Genomic DNA, 17,843 nt, shown 5'->3' with positions numbered 1-17,843 from the left:
CGATGAGCATCCGCCGACAAACAATCCTTCCTTTTATTTACCCGGCAGCTGGTAGGCGTGATGTCACGCCGGTCACGAGATGCCAGATTAGTCACACGGCGCCACATGACGCGCACAGGAAGTCAACAAGCCACACGGGAATGCAAGGAAAACACCTTTGGCAACTTTTTATTTACACGCCAACTGGCGTTGGGACGTCAGCAACAGTTGGGCTTCCTCTTGGCCGGCTCGCGCTCGTCCGCGGGGCCGCTCGTGATCTCTGACAAGACAACAACACAATTAGAAAGGCGAGCGGGCGCGCTTAGTTTGGGTCGAGTCGTCGTTGAGCGAGAGTAACGCGACTCACTGATGATGTCGGCAGCGTTCCTGGCCGCGCTCTTCTCCAGCTCGGACAGGACGTTGGCCTCGAAGGTCAAAGAGGCCACGCGCAGGAAGAAGTCTCTCACGCCGTCTCCTGTGGCCGACATGCAGTGACCTTTTATTCGTACGTCGCCTCGACCTTTAGTAAGGTCTGAGCTAAAATGCGTCGCACCCGACTTGGCCGACACGGCCCAGTACTCGGCCCGGATCTCCTCCGACATTCGGACGGCTTCCTGTTCGACTTGAGCCAGCTGCTCGGGAGACTGACCGAAAAATTAAAAAAAAAAAATCACCTGAGGACACTGGATGCGATTTGATTTGTGTGAAATATCTTCTTTTTTTTTTTTTTCTTCATTTTCACCCACACTGAGGTCCTTCTTGGTACCCACGAGGAAGAGAAGAACACTGGAGGGGTCATTCTCCTTCATGGCGTCCTCCAGCCACTGCCTGCACACGCACACACAGTCAACTTGTTTTCGGGAGTCGTAGGACACAATTGAAGGCACCTTGCTTTTAGTCCTTCCCCTTGACGGGACCACTCATGTAGACGTACTTGCTCCCAAACTGTTTCTCATGTTGACTTGCTTATAAAAACTTAGCGACAGAGTCAACAGGGGTGCTGTCAAATTGACGATTGAACGATAATGTTCCCACTAACCCCGTCAAACGGGTGCTCATGCACACACACGATTACGATTATTTTCAAGGAGTGTCCTGTTGCATCCCGCCAATGGCAGGAAAAAGCGAGCTTGATAAAGGTCTGCTAGGTCCTCTCACCTGGCGTGCGCTAAGGAGCTGCCTCTGCTCAAGTCGAACACCACGATGATGGCTGCGGGAGCGACGCACACAAAAAAGGAGCACGTTGGATTTGGAGACGCACACGGCAAGGCGCCTCCCTCACCTTGAGCTCCTCGGTAGTAGGTGGAGGCGATGCACTTGAAGCGCTCCTGGCCCGCCGTGTCCCACCTGCAACGCACGGCGCCACTTCTCTTTACTAGCCGCCACACCACGGAGTCCATCAAGGCTCCTTGCTAGGCCCCTCCCTCTTCAATGGCGACCGTGATGACGTGTCACATACTCACAGCTGCAGGCTGAAGGGGACACCGAGCACCTGGAAGCGTTCCATGTCAAAGTCCACGCCGATGGTGGCTTTGTAGTTCTTGTCGAAAGCTCCCCTGCAGAACCTTTCGGAAACATGAACATTTTAGTACCCACCTGTGTGCTGAGGTGAAATTTGAATATAATATCGGCCATGGTACTGTGTCGAATTGTGAAACAGCTTCTTACCTGCTGACCAAACACGTTTTCCCCACCGAGACGTCGCCCACCACGATGACTTTGGCGACATTGAAGCTGCGGAAGAACAGGAAGGAGGTGTCATCAACTTTGCACTTTCTCAAGTTCATTTCAGGACTTTTTTTTTTTTGTGTCTTCCTTTGCGCCAAACAAAATAATTCATTTGGGCAGCAGACTACAAGTCTGCCATCCACTGTTGAGACAAATCACCTTTGGAAAGAGGCCGTTTTGAAGTCACGAATGAACAAAAGGCAGATGGGCAAAAATAGGTGCGCTGAACAGGGCTCGTGCCCTTTGAACTCACCTGACAGCATCTTCCCTATACGCCTGACACGCGGCCTTCACCCGAGGATGGAAAATCTCTTTGGTCTGCAGCGCCGCCTTAGGACTGAAACACTGACGTGACATCATCACGCCACGCCCACATCAACGGTCACTCTTGCGTTGCAAAAACATCGTGTTGTTACATCGGTGTCACGTTACCTTGTTAATACGTTGTTGTTTATATTGTTGAATTGTTATTGCGTTTTTAGCTATGTTGTTCTTACATGGTCGTTGTGCGCGTGTGCGTGTGTCACCTTGGGCAGGTGTGCTATGATCCTGTCGCTCTTGGCAGGAGGCAACATGATGATGCTGCTGCAGCGGAGCCAACTTCAAATTACTGCAGGTCCAGGCAGCAGGTCACTTGCTTAAAAAGGAGATAAAACGACGCATTTTTTGTTGCAAAGCTTTCCAATGAGCGACCACTCGGGGTTCGGTCTAACCACGTGATCCAAGCACCCCCGCCCCCTTCTCTTGACCAAAAAAAAACCCGAACCTAATTGCCTAAAGTCAAATATTAAGGAGGGTGTTGTTGAACAAAGTAAGCAGCAACGAAGGCACATCACAAAAAAACATGATGATGAAAAGGGAAAGGTTTACCCAAAGCTGGCGGCCGGGAAGAAAGAAGATGAAAAGAAAGTGTTCCAGATGTGATGTAGAAAAGTTTGCGTAGAAAACAAAAGCAGAGCAGCTGACCGCACAAAATCAAGTCAGCAGACTTCCCTCTCAATCAAATAAATTCACTTCTTGCTGGCAGAAAACAAACAGCGCCGCCGTGTGGCCTCACAGAATACCAGCACCGAGATGGGGGCGCTAACCGCGCAGTCGGACGCAAGCAATCAGCAAAGAATCAATGAGGAAACATGAGTGGCGTCAAAATGTTACAATCACGACTAAGCTGTGTTTTCCATCTCATCTTTGTTACCAGATTACACAAAATTTTAGACACAAACGTCTACGTATTTATGTTCGTACAATCCAGTTAAGAGGAAAGGGCTTCTTTTTTTGTTGCGACACCGGGACATGGATGTGACGTCATAGGTATGCGACTCGAGCTATTTAAAAAGCGCGGTCGTCGCTCTTTCGTTCTTTTTCACTTGGACCTCTCCTCTGGCTCGTCATGCAGGAGAGAAGAACGACAAAGAGCCTGGCTCGTCATGTTGGAGGGACGAACGACAAAGAGCGAGCGAGTTAATGACAGTCCAACGTCGCAGTTGGTCGTGCGAGATAAGTGTTTTAACTTTGCCTGCCAAAGTTGAACATTTTGTTGACCACGTGGACTCGACGAGGGAAAACGTGACAATGGTGAGCGTTTGCCCCTGGTCGTCTCAAAATACACAATCCCTAATATTTATGGACACGTGTTGATGCAAGCAACGCAAAGATGAGTTTCGCGTGTTTGTTGTCAGGTGGGCATCAGCTCGCGCAACGCATCATGACGACGTCGCCATAAAAACGTGTTCGAGATTGGCGACGAAAGTTGAGGTGAGCCTTTTTACTCTTGAATGACGTGACACGAACGTGGCAATGATGAAACGTGTGAATAGGAAGTGCCGTCCGATGCGACAACTGACGAAGTTTCGTAATCACTGTTCTGAGTCGCCTTGGCAACAGTTTAAATGTGCTGGCAATCGTAAATTTGTCTGAGAAATGTCTATTGAACTCCCAACAGGTCACGTGTCCAGATGGAGAACGTTCCACAAAGTCACTTATTTTGGGAGGTACCAGTCTGACGCGCAAGGTATTCAAAACTATTTTTTTAAAGTTTTATTTGTTTTTAATCTGTTGTGATGAAATTGCAACTGAAACAGCTGGAATTACCGGCAGATGTTCAGTGGTGACTCTCAGTTTTCTGAACGTTGAAACAAGAGAACGTTGTGCACACCTGAGGTTGGGGGTGTGAATATTTATAGTGTTTGTTCTTCTTCAGTTTCCTGAAGACTGATGTCATCTCCACCTTTGCTGCTCAAAAGCTGCAAGTAAGTTGATCACATTTCTTGTCCAAATATATTCCCTAGAGGTGATAACCAAACTCTATGATTGATGCAAAGTTAAAAGCTAAATGATGTCAGTAGCAACAACTGCTGACTTAAGTACAAATTTCGGAACGCATTGTCGCCGCTTTTTCCTTTGACGTCTACTTGCGGTTCTGTTTGTGTAGGTGCCAATCCTCCACTTCAGTCTTGGGGAGCACAAAATGTCAGGTGAGTGTCGCAGGGTTTTTGCGGGGGGGGGGGGGGGGGGTACTTTCGGCGTGTTGTGATGAAATCCAAAGTGAAACAGCTGGAATTACCGGCAGATGTTCAGTGGTGACACTTGCTTTCCTGAACACGAATGTGTGGTGCTTAAAAGGGTGTCTGACTGCAGATTTCTTGGGAGCAACTGTGACTTTTCTCTTGTGCAGATTGGGGTGGGCCAAACTGTGACCGCCGCGCTGGAAACGGACGCTGCAGCCGTCAAGTAGAGATTTGCATTGACGCAAAGATCTGAAGCTTTTTCTGCAACATGCAGTGTCTGACCTTGAGCACAGTTGAATTAAAAAAAAAAACAAAAAAAAAACATGCAAACAAAGCTTTTTTTTTTTTTAAACTTGGCCTCTTCGTGCCTCACCAGTTATCCCTAGTTGATCATCTTGCATTGCATAAGCCTGACCAAAAATGGTTTACTTGTGCAAGGAATTTGAACTCAAGGCTTTTTTTTTTTTTTTTTTTTACAAATTGCACACTACAGATTTACTCCACTTGCCATGTTGATTTGCTTTTGCTACAATTTCAGCCCTAAACCGTTACATTGTAATGCTTCTGAATATTAAACTTTGTTCCTGGGGGAAAAGAGTGTCTTTAATCTGTTAAATTGGCTGTAGACATTGACTACAATATCTTTAGGGTCTTAAGTGGCAAAATGCTCTAAAATGGCTGACAGTGAATGAGGCAATTCATATTCCACAAATACTGTGAAAGTGATTTGTTCTCCCTTTTGAAAAGAACATGCTGTTGAAATTTAGACAAGGTGCCATTTTTGCAAGGTTCACGAGCACCACACTCAAATAGTTGCAGATTTTTATTTTGGATTTCAAATTGCACATTAAATCACATGTGTGGAAGTTTGAACATTGGGTGAGAAGCAGTTTGGGGACTGTTGGGGGGGGGGGGGGTGTTCTGGCGCACCGTGTCAGTCTTCGTCGCGCTCGATGTAGCTCTTGGAGGTCGAGCGAGCCATCTGACGCGCGAGGTATCTATCTCTGGCCGAGCTCATAGTCTGCTCGTTGGAACGTTTGGCAAACTTGTCGACTTTGGTCTCCTCCGTTTGGCCTTCATCCTTCCTTGCCCGAGCTTTCTCATCATCATCACCCTTCTCTTCTCCAGCTGCTTCCTTCCCATCCGCATCATCTTTCCTCACCTCCGCTTCCTCTTGCTTTTTATCTTGGTGTGACTTCCTCTTGCCTTCTTTTTCCCTCGGCCCGTCTCGGCACCTGCTTCCATGACTCTGGCCGTCTCGGTCTCGCCTCTCGTCCTTGTCTGGATCCCTCTTCCTGCGCATATCTTTCTCCCGCTCGCCGTCACTCCCTGATGATGGCGACCTGCGTCTGTAATGGCGTTTGGAATGCGATGAAGAAGAGGAGGAGGAGGGCGTCTTGCTGGATGCGTGCTGCTTCTCGCGAGCATCATCTCCGTCACTTCTGGGACTTGACGTGATGTCACAACTCCTTTGCGATGTCTCGGTCAACCTTCCATCTTCAGACTTTTGACTTCTGCGCAATAGCCGACATAAAAGAATGTACCGGTAAATGTATGTGTGCGTGTACATAAAGTGTGTTGCTGAAGACAGTCGCACATCCACACGTACTTGTTAGCCAAGCGATCCGGGATGGCTTCCTCTCCGACAGTCTGGTTGAGAAGATGTCTGTAGAAACCACTCAGATCTTTTTGTTTCCTCACGTCCAAAGCAGCTGGTGAGAAAAAAAAAGCAATTGCTTCCTTCATAGAGCTGCCACATTGTTTATGTTGGACGTTGCTGGATGTATTTTGTCGCGTTAGCAGATCAAAGCAGCCAAGCGCTAGTAAAGACTTTTGACCGGGGGGGAACGTTCCTCTCCCAAATGGCTCAGGTAAGGCAAGCAGTCTGATGGCTCTTTTTTTTTTTTCTAATCTTCACTCGTTGACCATTTAAATGTTCATTTATTGGGGATTGTGTTTGTACTTTTTGACAAAAAGGGACCTTTTTCCAATGGTAAGCAATTGTTCTTGTCTGCAAAGAAAAAAGAGCCATCTCGAGTAATTCTGTGGAAGTTGTTGGGAGGAAAAAACAGTTTAAAAGCAATAGCGGAACAAAAACGACACAAAACTTGTTTTCATTACTTTTTCGATAAGTCGAGGGGAGGTAAGAAAAACCATGAAACTCAGAAATAGAAAAGCGAGCAATTTTCAATTTGTTACCTAACCTTCAATGGCAGCCTCGCGCCGCTCGCGCTCCTCTTCCTCCTTCTGCTCCTGTAGCTTGAGCTTGTAGGCAGACGTGACGTACGCCTCCTTGTCGGCAAACTGGTCGCCCTCCGCCTCGCGCTCTTTCTGGATCTTCCGCTCCTCCCGGCGCTCCTGCTCCTTCTTGCGGCTGTCCACCGCCTTCATAAGCTGATGGATGTACTTGGGCTGTAGGCGCAAAAAAAAAAAAAGTGATTCACTGGGGTCACCAAAAAAAACACATAGGTTGGTTTGAGTGATGACGTGACCTTCTTATCTGCCCCCGACAAAACTTTTTTACTGTTGTCCAGCCTCTGCTTTTGGATGTCATCATACACGGCGTCATAGTCGTACACTGTGCTGTCCTCCTCCAGGGCCTTTTTCATCTCCAGCTGAGTCTGTAAATGCACATCAATAGCCAGCCTGTCAATCACGTAACAAGGTAAGACAACACCGAGGAGGTCTCGGCCTCACCTGTCTCATCGTCTTCTTTTTGGCTGCTTCTTTTTGCAGACTCTTGCCAACAGATGTCTGATTCAATACAAGCATTCATTGGGATTGCATGTTTAAACAGAGACATGGTGCATTCAAAGTAAACATTTGTGGATTGATTGTGCCACCTCATCATCCGAGTCATCGCCAAACACAGAAAGTTTCTGGAGACGAGTTGGCTTTGTCAAGCATTTCTTCTGAGGCAGGATGAGGCCGTACCTAAGTGAGTGCAAAAGAGCATTATCAAGAAGAACAAAAGATTCATGACTATTTGTCATGTCTATGTCTATTTTTGTAAACACAATCCTGACGAGCACCTTTAACAAATTCTCGGTTGAAACGTGACAACAGCACATCTGTGCTTCTGGGGGGAAGGAAACAAACGTTCAAGAGAAAAAAACGACCGCTGAAACGAGGAGAAGGGCACAAGTTATACCCACTAGGTTGATTCTTGTGATCACTTTTTCTTTTACTTGTGCTCCTCTTTGCAGTTCTTTATTTTGCACATCGTTAGTTAGCCGAATTAGCAGCAGGGACAGCAACTATTTCCAAGCTGCTTGACCAAGAACAAAAGTAACGAATACCTAATTATATCAAGTCTTCCATTTCCAATCTTTTAAAATCCTAGCCTACTCCAAAATGTCGACTTATGTGTATTAGCATTTTAGCTCGCACTTACTGTTTAGCAGGCACCGCCATCTTGTCTGCTCGGACTCAACGCTTGCGATTGCGTAACGATTCGACACATTTGTAATTCTGGCAAATTGTCTAAAAATAAAGGAATCAAAGTTATATTCGTGATTTAGTGTGGGGATTAATGGCATATACGTAAAACAATATAGCAACATACAACAAAGTTAGTATTTTCGTCAATTCTTCTGACATGAGTTTGTTCATGTGTAGCGAAAGTGCAACTGCCGTGCATGACAAAAGGGGATCAAGATTATATTTTTATTTTATTGAGTGATATTTCGGAAGAGCGGAGATGGATGAATGAGTGAGTGAGTGATTTACTTCCACGCTATACAATGATGTTCAAGATTATTTGTGACTAAACACAACGATATGATAAATTGTTGAAGCGGTGGCCACAGTTTTATTATAATCTTCCACTAGATAGCGCCATTACGCTACACAATGCATACTTGCTCATTACCATGGCTAAATAGTACATTTAGATTTAGATTTATTTATTATATAGTCTTGATGTGTATAGTAGTATGTGCATTTAATATCATATCCATGTTTGTGAAGTTGTGAACATTGTGATAGTGTGTGTGTAAATGTGTAATGTTTTGGAACTTACATTGTAATTGTAATTCGTTGTGATTATTTAGTCGTCAGCCCTTTGACGTTGGTTAGTTACTGTACTAAAATGCATTCCGTGCACTGTGAGTATATGCGTGCGTGACGAGGGTTCCATGAGCAAGTTTTATGCTTTTGGCAACAGGGCGGCCACAGTGCGCATGCGCGGCTCAGCGGAACGAAGCAGGCAAGAGGCAGCGGCCGGCCGGGAGGGGAGAATCCGTCGAGCAGTCACTCGAGCAGTCCATCGCGGTCCAAGAGCAGCCAGAGTCCCGAGCAAGCCAGCGCGCCCCCCGCCATGGAGGGACGAAGGGGGCGATGACAGCCGACGCCGCCGCTCACCTGCTTCCGTCCCCCATCGGCTATTATGCTCTCGGTGCTCAGGTGTCGGCGTCCGGCTCGCTGAATGGCGCTGGTGACCGTCCAGCGTTCCCCGACTCCCAGCGCCACCTCCAGCCCCTGCGTGTCGGTAAGACATTGCTCGCCGGTCTTGTCTTCTTCCACCTTATTCATTCTCGTGTTTGGAGTTGTTTTTGTTTGTTTGTTTTATTGCGGCTGCCGCCTGTCACAAATGGGCTTGACTTCGTGCTCGTGCGCATGCGCCAACACAGTAGCTCATCGCTCCTAATTCTCCTTGCTAGCACACCACAGACTCGTCTATTGCATGAATGGGAACATTGTAGACAAGTCGGCGTGCTTCTGGCCGAAAGGCGAACGTAGCCTCACATCTGAACTGAATATTGACAGCGTGCTTGTGTTTTGCTACTTTTGGGAGGGCTCTGGAGACACTTCCGGTCGGATGAACCGCCTCGACTGGGGCGAAAAGTTGAAGACTTCATTCAAAAATGTTCAATTTTAATTACACTCGCGTCGTGTTTTGTAATAGTTGTAGTTGGTTTAGAGTTATCTCCCGCGTTGACGCTCGTTTGGCGTCGGAAAGCCTTTTTGCATGTGTGCCTCTCACTTCCTGTTTGTCTTGAGCGCGTGCATGCAAAGCAGGAGAGCGGGTGCTCGGGCGCGTACACGTCGTCAACGTTCGCACGCACGCACTTTGTCCTCATTTGAAATTCACTTTCTCTTCACATCGTCATTTCATTTGACAACTTATTGTCCAAAATGGAACATGAGCGACTCAACCCCCCCCCCCCCACACACACATTTCAAAATCAAAGATTCCATCGTTGATTGATCGTGTCACTGCTAAAGTTGATCAAGTTCTGCTCTGGAATGCTGGTCCTCCATTTTGAACCAATTCCCACGGGAAACAATGCAGCAGAAATGACCTCTTGCAGGGTCAAACGGTAGGCTTGCCTCGTTTCTTGAATTGGAACTTCCTAGGTCCTTGCTCCTCTGTTTCCCCCTGCTAGCCCCTCCCATCAGAAAATCCATCGAGGAGACATGAGGAGATTGACAGAAAAGCAGGATGGGAGGAGGAACAAATGTTTGTCGAAATGAGACCATCATTCCTCGATGATGACCACTAGAGATGACATCATGTCATTGATGTACTATTAATCAATCGGATCTGTGGCTGAATGATTACAATCACCAGAAATGTCCACTTTAGTACTTAGTTACTGTACGTCCAATGCAGTCTAATCAATCCTGTAGCTTCACAACTTAGCAGTTGCAAAATATGAGTGGACCAGCCCAGACGCGTCTCCATCTCCAGCCTACCCCCCCCAGCTACTCGCCAACTCAGTCCCTCGCACGCAGCGCATATTTGTTGTGACTTGCAAATACGTGTACAACATGTTCACTTGATTTACAGCTCGGAACACAGTCGAGTCAATTTTATTTCGATAGCCCTTCACAGAAAAATCACAGAAAAGTCTCCAAGGGCTTCACATGCCCACGGTTGACAAATATTAACAATATCCCCTGACCTTAACCCCCAGGAGGGAAAGGAAAAATTGCCCCCCCCCCCAAAAAACAAAACAAAAACATAACATGATGTCAGATTTCTTCTTCATGCCTTAATTCTTAAGTCATGTACATTATTGTCCAACCACATATTTGGATTGGGACTTTATTTGCCTACTTGATATTTTTCATTCACTCATTCAACGTCATTGTATTATGTGTTCCGTGCAAATGATGTATTTTAAGAACAAATGTAAAATAGGAAATAGAAAATTGCCAATAGTTTCATGCCATTTTAAGGAAAGGTGTTCTATTGGGACGTTTCGGTCTTTCTTTACAATTATCTGGCTCAAAAATACTAGTGGTATTGTTTACTTGGTATCATGATCTCGAGTGCCCCTACTGGTATCGGTCTGAAAAAAAAAAAAAATAGTCCGGAACCTCCCTAATTGTGCCAGCACTGATGTTGTTCTTTTCCCTTTCAGGAGTGTGGCAGCGGGGAGGATGATCGACGCTCTCAACCTCGCAGGTCAGACCTTAAAAGAAAAATGGATTGGTTCCCTCACTCGGAAAACGTGTATTGGTTAGCGGAACATAATAAGCTAAGTTACTGTGGGTCAGTCCCGGGTTGGCATTAGACAACCTTTTTCCTTTTGGATTTTGCAACATTTGAGCGTTTTCCCATTGAACTTCGCAAGTGGGGCTTGCAGGAGGTCGCGGGTGTGTCATCGTTTTACGCTTGCTTGAAGACCAGAGGGGGGGGGGGGGGGGTCTAGTTAGGCCTCATGAGATTGTTGGGTGCAACTTTTTCTACTAGTGTGGACTGTATGCGTGGCAACAAAGTGGAGATGCCAGTAGTTTGAGCGGAATGGCTTACAGTAACGCATTGTGTAAAAAATAAAACAAAAATAAAAAAACGGAACCGAACAAGTTCATTAAAATCTCCACACATATTCGCAGCTGCTTACTGTCCACGAATCCGCTCTCACTGTAACAAGAACACACCTAACCGCACAGAGACACGCTGAATTAGCACTTGTGGGTTCAATGATGGTGTCATCCTCTGGGTGACCAGCAGAGGGCGGTGCAGCGTGCGGGTCGCAAGTCGGAATGTGGCTCAGCTTGCTTTGTTGCCTCTTGTCTGCCACCCGCTCACCAAAAGGGCAGCAGCCAAGTGTCCCATCCACTTCCTCACGCTTTCATTTCACATTCTGCTCGTCGTCGTAGCAACGGCCGTTAATTTGATCAGGAAAACTCTTAATTTGTCCATGACCAAACCATTGAAAATGCTAGAAGCAAAATGTTCCAAACTGTGAGCTTGTAGTTGGCATACGACGTCCATTCGCGTCTTACTGACTTAAAAAAAATATATAATAATTTATAAATGATATCGGATTCATCGACATGACGCCATCATTCCTAATATCGATCTGGTGTGTCCAGCATCAGTGAAAGTTTCCTGACCGTGAAAGGGGCGGCGCTCTTCTTGCCTCGGGGAAATGGCTCCTCATCTCCTTGCGGATCCCGCTTCTCACAACTGCGCAGCAAACATGCAGGTGAAGACGACGTGCTTTTAATTTTGCTTCGCTCCCAAAGTTATATTCCCGCCGCGCCGGCTCACGGGTCAGCTATGTGTTTGACGAGCGTGACCTCCCTTGCGCTTCCCCTAGGAGACATCCAGCAGCATCTCCAGACCATGTTCACTGTCCTCAGACCAGAAGACAACATCAAACTGGTGAGCGCACACGCAACCACACACGCGCGCGCACGCACGTGAGGCACGCCAGTGTGTCAGCTGTCGGCCGCGCGCTTCCCCCTGCAGGCGGTGCGACTGGAGAGCGCCCATGCTCTGACGCGCTACATGGTGGTGGTGTCCACCAACGGGCGGCAGGACACGGAGGAGAGCGTGGTCCTCGGGGTGGACTTCAGTCCCGTGGACAGGTAAGCGGCGTCAGCGTCGGGCGTCCCGCCTCTTTTCACGTCAGTCGCCCTCCTCAGCTCGTGCTCCGTGGGCTTGGTACTTCCCCTGTGGAGCGACACCATGATCCATCTGGACGGGGACGGGTATGGGCTCACCACCGTCCTCCTCCTCTTCCTCGCCGGCGCGCCCTTCCTCACCGTGTCTCGTCTCTCTCCCTCGCAGAGGCTTCAGCGTGTCCGCCGACTGCAGAGTGCACGTGTTCAAGCCCGTCTCCGTGCAGGCCATGTGGTGAGTCGGCGCTCGGCGCCGAGCGGGGCCGGTCCCAAACGTCCCAGTGAGCGCGCCGTCCCGTTTCCCCCGCCGGCAGGTCGGCGCTGCAGTCGCTGCACAAAGCTTGCGAGGTGGCGCGCTGTCACAACTACTTCCCGGGAAGCTTGTTCCTCACCTGGGTCAGTTACTACACGAGCCGGGTCTCGTCCGACCAGGCCCGCATCAACGAGTGGAACGCCATGCGGGACCTGCAGTCGCACCGCGCCGACTCCCCCGTCCTTTTCTCCGACACGTGAGTGCAGGCGCGCCGACGTTGGCGGGCGAGCGAGCGGGCGGGCGGGCGGGCGGGCGATGGCCTCACCCGATGCGCGTCTGCGTGCGTTCGCAGGCCCACAGAACGCGAGATGACGGAGCGCCAGATCAAGAGCAGTCTGAGGGAAATCATGATGCAGAAAGACCTGGAGAACGTCACCTGCAAGGAGGTGAGTCACGCCGCTGCCTTTACAGCCAAACGGGAATCGGCTTTTTCCTCAAGGTGAGATTGCGCATATGCTGCTTACATCTCTCGTCCATGGCCAAAATATGACGATCGATGCTTCACATGACGCTTGCATGCGTGTTTTTCGACAAATTCCTCTCCGTTATGAAGTGAAATACTAGAGGACAAAGTCTTGTCAAGCAGTCAAAAGTTCTGCCACTAATTATAAAATAAGTCTTTGCGTTTATTCTCTTTTTTTTTTTTTTAATGAAAATGAAAATTACTCATCTGATTCATGAAGTATGAGAATTGTTTTCTGCCAAATATTTGAATCGGCCTCAAAAAAGCCCCATTGATTACTATTGAGTCCATATCACTCCCACTTAAAGCAAAAGTCAACCCAACCATTTTTTTTTTTCAAGAATATGTTCCCAGCAGGCCCGCTAGTTGAAACACGGCATTCTGATTCATTTTGATTTTGACCGAGGGCGGCCATTTTGTCTTCGTCCAGTTGCGATGTCATTTTTAGTCGACAGACGTGACAAAATGGCCGCCCCGAGAGATGGCTAAAAACGATTGCATCAACACTTACTCCACAAACACAATATTTATCAGAATACCCTGTTTCAACTATTTTATTTTATTATTTTTTTTACCTGCCCATCCCCTGTAATCGGAACGCGCGTCCAAAGTGTTTTTGACTTGTCCGTCCGTCTTGGCCGACTGCAATCCTTCTGAGATTATGCGCAACTCCCGTCGGGGTCTTCGGCGCCACCTGCTGGCTCAGCCTGCAAATGTTCGACACGCTTGCTTCCGCGTGTGGCGCAGATTCGCACGGAGCTGGAAATGCACATGACGTGCACCCTGCGGGAGTTCAAGGAGTTCATCGACAACGAGATGATCGTCATCCTGGGCCAGATGGACAGTCCCACGCAGATCTTTGACCACGTCTTCTTGGTAGGCTCGATAAACGCTGACGCGGAATCGCTGACTCCGATCGACCAAAGGATGAATAACTCACCCCGCTTCCATTCCACACAATGACCTGGCGCCCGTTGGCTTATCGGCGCGACTGCTTTCGCTTCCTCCAGGGCTCCGAGTGGAACGCGTCCAATTTGGAGGAGTTGCAGAACAGCGGGTGAGGAGACGAGTCCGCCGGGTGACTTTTGAGCAGACGTGAACCGGAGTCTTGTCACGCAGGGTCCACTACATCCTGAACGTGACGCGGGAGATTGACAACTTCTTCCCGGGCGTCTTCGAGTACCACAACATCCGCGTGTACGACGAGGAAGCCACCGACTTGTTGGCCTACTGGAACGACACCTTCAAGTTCATCGCCCGGGCCAAGTAAGTCCCCGCCGGCCGCCGCTGGGAAGAATGCGGGCCTCGCGCCGCCACGCGGTCGCTAACCCGCTCGCTCGCAGGAAGAACGACTCCAAGTGCCTGGTGCACTGCAAGATGGGAATCAGTCGCTCGGCGGCCACGGTCATCGCGTACGCCATGAAGGAGTACGGCTGGGACCTGAGGAAGGCCTTCGACTACGTGAAGGAGCGCCGGGCCGTCACCAAGCCCAACCCGTCCTTCATGAGGCAGCTGGAGGAGTACCAGGGCATCCTGCTGGCCAGGTGAGTGACGCGGGAGCCGGTGACTCCCATTTGCGCGTCCGGCCGATGTTGACGCCGCGCTTGAGAAAAGTCACCCTAAAGAACATCCTTGTCGTGCCGCAGCAAGCAGCGGCACAACAAGCTTTGGCGTTCTCACTCCGACAGCGACCTGTCCGAGCATCACCAGCCTCTGTCCGACGCGTACCCGCAACCGCGCAGCCTGGGCCGCTCGGACCCCCGCGAGCAGGCCGCGGCCCCGCCGGGAGCCTGCGCCAACGAGTCGCCGGGATCCGGCCGGGCGGCGGCGCGCGGCGCCCGCCGGCCCGACGTCCCGTCTCGTCCGCTCAGCTCGCCGCCGTGCCACGGTGTGGCGGCGCCGCCGCACGAGGCCCCCGCGCCGTCCTCGCCGCTGCTCTCCAACGGTCTACGCGAGCCCCCGGAGGGCGCGCGGCATCATTGCACATCGCCGCTGCCGACGGCCGCCGCCGTAGTGCCCGGGCTCCCCCGCGCGGACGCCGTGACGGTGGCGCGGAGTGTCGCGCTGGGGCAGCCCCACCCGCCGCCGACCTTGCACCACCTGCCGCCCTCCACCGCCCCGTCGCCGCCGCCGCCGCCGCTGTCCTCGTGGGCGTCCGTCTCGGTGCCAGAAGCGGAGATCTCGCCGCTGGGCGCCGTCGCCGGTCCGCCGTCGCCCGTCTGCAAATCCCATTGCTCCCCTCCGGACGCTTCCGCCGCCGGGGACACCCTCATGTCCCCCTGCGCCTTGGTGGGTCACAGCGACCACATCAACTTCTTCAGTGCCAGGGAGAAGTTCAAAGGGATGGCGCAAGACGGCGGCAGCGCGCAGCGACATTCGCCGCCGCCCGCCGACGGCCTTGCTGGGGACGAGTCCCAGAAAAAGGTGAGACGAGCGAGGCTTGCGCACGCTCGCTCGGAGTGTGCAAACGACTGGCGTACTTGCGTTCTGTCATCAACATAGTGCAAGAACTCAACACTTCTTAAAGCGAAAGTCAAGCCAAACATATTTTTTTTCCAGAATATGTTCCCAGCAGGCCCACTAGTTGAAACACAGCATTCGGATTCAAAATGCACTCAGCGGCTCAGATTCAGAAAATAGGTCAGCCGTGATTGGTTGTTGTGAGCACTTGTGATGTCATTTTCAGTCAACAGAAGGCAAAATGGCCGCCCCAGAGATGGCTAAAAACGAGTGCATTTACACTTTATTCCACAAACGCAAAATGAATCCGAATGTGTTTCAACTAGTGGGCCTGCTGGGAACATATTCTGGAAAAAAATGTGTTTGGCTTGACTTCCACTTTAAGCAATCAAACTTTTCGACTTTTCTCTGCTAATTTTACCGTCGCAATATCGTCAGATGATTTTCAGACCTTTGAGTTTTTGCAGGAGTGTCGCGAATGCAAACGACATAAGCCGACCTTGGCGCTGAGTGTTTTAATTACCTTAAGTCGTTCTTGGCATTTCATCAACTCATTGATCTGCCGCCCTGACAAGCCTCCTTGGTGTTCACCGCTCCTCTCATCGCGTCGAAGCACAACTTGTAGAAATTTGGACTTTGCCCATTTTCCATCCCCCCCGACTCAAAGCTTTTTTTTTTTGGGCGCAGACGGCGGCTCCCGCTCAGGTCGCCGGAACCAAGCTGGCCGTGCAGTCCAAGCTCGGCCCATTCGAGCGCGGGGGCCACGAAATCAGGAAGTCTGATCAGGAAGCGGACGACGGAGATGTTTACTGTCCGAGCGCGAAGCGGGAAGTGAAGAACGAGGAGGGGGAGGAGGACGCTCGTCTCTACAGGGATTGGACACGAGGTTCGGTGCGTCGCGTCACCCGCCAGCTGGAGCGTCACATGAAGCGGGACCGTCGCGGCGAGTCCCGCAGCCCCTCGCTGTCCTCGTCCCCGCCCTCACACTCAGGAAGTCCCTGCCTCTCTCAGCGCCGCACTTCCGCCCCGCCCATCGCAGCAGCCGCCGCCGCCGCCGCCGCCGGCAAATGCGCCGCGGGGAACGCCGACAGCGACTGGCTGCCCGCCGTCAGCCCGGGCCCGGGCTGGGGCGGCGTCATCCTGAAGGAGACGTGGGAAACGCTGCGCCAGCTGGGCGCCTTCCTGCAGCAGGTGAGCGTGGGCGTGGCCAGGGCCAGCCGGAAGCGAGGAGGTGCGCGGCGGCGCGCCGGCGAGGCGGAGGCTCGCATCCGCCGGGCCGGTCTGACCCCGCCCTCGCAGATGAAGCGCTCGGCCTCGTTAGCCAAGTTGGGCTGCTTGGAGCTGCTCGCCGACGACCTCGGCGAGTGGGAGCTGAGCCGCGCCCCCCCCGCCGCCGCCGCCGCCCCCGCCCCCCTCGGCGGAGCCGTCGGGAGCCGAGGACCCGAAGAAGCAGCGCGTCCACGGCGGCGGCCCCTCGTCGGCCGAGCGGACGGCGGTGGCCGCGGCCGACGCGGAGAGCCCACGCCGCCCCCGGCGCTCCTCGTCCTCCTCGTCCAGTCCGCCGCTCTCCGCCTCCAGACAGCAGTACGGAAGAAGTCACCCCGTCAGGCGCCTCAAGAAAAACACCCTCAGCGCACTCTACCACACCATGTAGACATGCGCGCCTTGCTACACAACAGCAGTGCCTCTTGCCTTAAGCGACGTGACCTTGGAGGATATTTGAAGGTGAAATGAGCCCAGTTGGAATAAGGTGAAAGCGACAACACATTCCTTCTTCCGCTTCTTCTACTTCTTCTTCTTCTTCTTCTACTTGATGTTTCGAGATTGCAAGCGACGTTTTGCTGGAATGTCCCCGACCGCCCGGCTGTTCCTCCTGCTCCGCTCGCTTCGTGAATGCGGCCAATCACAGTCAGGTCACGCGGTCGTGCGGCAGGCCAATCAGGAGCAACTTGTTTGTTGAGTCGTCGTTGTTGTTTTTTTTTTTTTTTTTTTTGTAGATTTTTGATGACGCCGTACCTCAGAAGCGTGTGAGCTGCACACCTGAAACGTTCCGCCTCCCTCTTCAAGTGCTGATGCCACTCAACGCGTGTGCGTTACATGCTTAGTGCACTGGGATGTCATGTGACCTTTTAAGTCTTTTTACATTTTTGAATCCCTTAAATTTGTGAGGTTGTGAAGCACAACTTTTATCTTCTTTTTTTTTTTTTTTTTTAGTACGCGTGCGAGTGTGTGGAAAGTGAAGCTTCTGTGTGTTCTGTCATACATGCACTTTAATCTTTTTTTTTTGTTGTTTTTGTTGCATGTGTTCTGAGGTTGCGTCTTGCTGGGTCATGTGACAGTAGGAAGCTGCGTGTATGCGTGCCTGAAGTACTTTTTAAAATTTTATTTAAAGCTATCAGTCTTAATGTTTTTTTTTTTTTTTTTATCATGTCCTTCTACTGTGAACATTAAACGGATTGAAAATGACCAATCATTAGGACTTAGTGCCATGCTTAATTAAGAGTATTATCCTTGGAGTTATGCTGTGCGAGCTTTC

General features: G+C 50.6%; 3 protein-coding genes, 1 long non-coding RNA gene and 3 other non-coding genes across 11 annotated transcripts; 5 read left to right on the top strand and 2 right to left on the bottom strand.

Annotated features, from left to right (window-relative positions):
- Window positions 1-141: 141 nt before the first annotated feature.
- LOC147133616 (ras-related protein Rab-34-like) lies at window positions 142-2,971 on the bottom strand. 4 transcript variants are annotated; one of them, XM_086012527.1, is made up of 11 exons: window positions 2,578-2,971; window positions 2,235-2,344; window positions 1,961-2,052; window positions 1,648-1,713; window positions 1,443-1,544; window positions 1,262-1,326; window positions 1,138-1,189; window positions 726-807; window positions 533-623; window positions 347-454; window positions 142-259 (listed from the first exon to the last, which is right to left on the bottom strand). In XM_086012527.1, exons 2-11 carry the CDS (start codon window positions 2,280-2,282, stop codon window positions 198-200), a joined length of 768 nt encoding a protein of 255 aa, XP_085868653.1. In that variant the 5' UTR covers window positions 2,283-2,344; window positions 2,578-2,971; the 3' UTR covers window positions 142-197. The 4 variants fall into 4 exon arrangements, with proteins under 4 accessions (XP_085868653.1, XP_085868651.1, XP_085868650.1 ...); XM_086012525.1 differs by having other exon boundaries at window positions 1,138-1,326; XM_086012524.1 differs by having other exon boundaries at window positions 347-623.
- A 78-nt stretch (window positions 2,972-3,049) lies between these two features.
- LOC147133612 (uncharacterized) lies at window positions 3,050-4,809 on the top strand. Its single transcript, XR_015081861.1, has 6 exons — window positions 3,050-3,282; window positions 3,387-3,462; window positions 3,650-3,718; window positions 3,908-3,956; window positions 4,139-4,181; window positions 4,382-4,809. It is a non-coding gene; the product is annotated as an uncharacterized LOC147133612 (long non-coding RNA).
- On the top strand, window positions 3,501-3,572 carry LOC147133615 (small nucleolar RNA SNORD49). The gene has a single exon (XR_015081940.1). It is a non-coding gene; the product is annotated as a small nucleolar RNA SNORD49 (small nucleolar RNA).
- LOC147133614 (small nucleolar RNA SNORD65) lies at window positions 3,763-3,835 on the top strand. The gene has a single exon (XR_015081937.1). It is a non-coding gene; the product is annotated as a small nucleolar RNA SNORD65 (small nucleolar RNA).
- Window positions 4,235-4,307, top strand: LOC147133613 (small nucleolar RNA SNORD65). The gene has a single exon (XR_015081938.1). It is a non-coding gene; the product is annotated as a small nucleolar RNA SNORD65 (small nucleolar RNA).
- A 215-nt stretch (window positions 4,810-5,024) lies between the features above and the next one.
- Window positions 5,025-7,707, bottom strand: nsrp1 (nuclear speckle splicing regulatory protein 1). 2 transcript variants are annotated; one of them, XM_086012522.1, is made up of 7 exons: window positions 7,609-7,707; window positions 7,058-7,148; window positions 6,912-6,968; window positions 6,707-6,835; window positions 6,419-6,626; window positions 5,824-5,926; window positions 5,025-5,728 (listed from the first exon to the last, which is right to left on the bottom strand). In XM_086012522.1, the coding sequence occupies exons 1-7, from the start codon at window positions 7,626-7,628 to the stop codon at window positions 5,149-5,151; spliced, it is 1,188 nt and encodes a 395-aa protein (XP_085868648.1). In that variant the 5' UTR covers window positions 7,629-7,707; the 3' UTR covers window positions 5,025-5,148. The 2 variants fall into 2 exon arrangements, with proteins under 2 accessions (XP_085868648.1, XP_085868649.1); XM_086012523.1 differs by lacking the exon at window positions 7,609-7,707 and adding an exon at window positions 7,247-7,293.
- Window positions 7,708-7,910: 203 nt separating this feature from the next.
- Window positions 7,911-17,780, top strand: ssh2b (slingshot protein phosphatase 2b). The gene is given in 17 exon segments (XM_086012519.1): window positions 7,911-7,926; window positions 8,380-8,703; window positions 10,583-10,626; window positions 11,541-11,653; window positions 11,768-11,832; window positions 11,920-12,038; window positions 12,096-12,161; window positions 12,241-12,306; window positions 12,386-12,580; window positions 12,677-12,770; window positions 13,595-13,723; window positions 13,858-13,904; window positions 13,967-14,113; window positions 14,191-14,391; window positions 14,494-15,271; window positions 15,995-16,716; window positions 16,718-17,780. Coding segments are annotated over 16 exon segments (3,093 nt in total). The 5' UTR covers window positions 7,911-7,926; window positions 8,380-8,640; the 3' UTR covers window positions 16,962-17,780.
- The last annotated feature ends 63 nt before the right edge of the window (window positions 17,781-17,843 follow it).

Source organism: Filicampus tigris, chromosome 17 (assembly GCF_054856515.1).
Source record: "Filicampus tigris isolate MCC_2025a chromosome 17, RoL_Ftig_1.0, whole genome shotgun sequence".
NCBI classification, from domain to species: domain Eukaryota; kingdom Metazoa; phylum Chordata; class Actinopteri; order Syngnathiformes; family Syngnathidae; genus Filicampus; species Filicampus tigris.
This window is presented reverse-complemented; position numbering and strand designations above follow the sequence as displayed.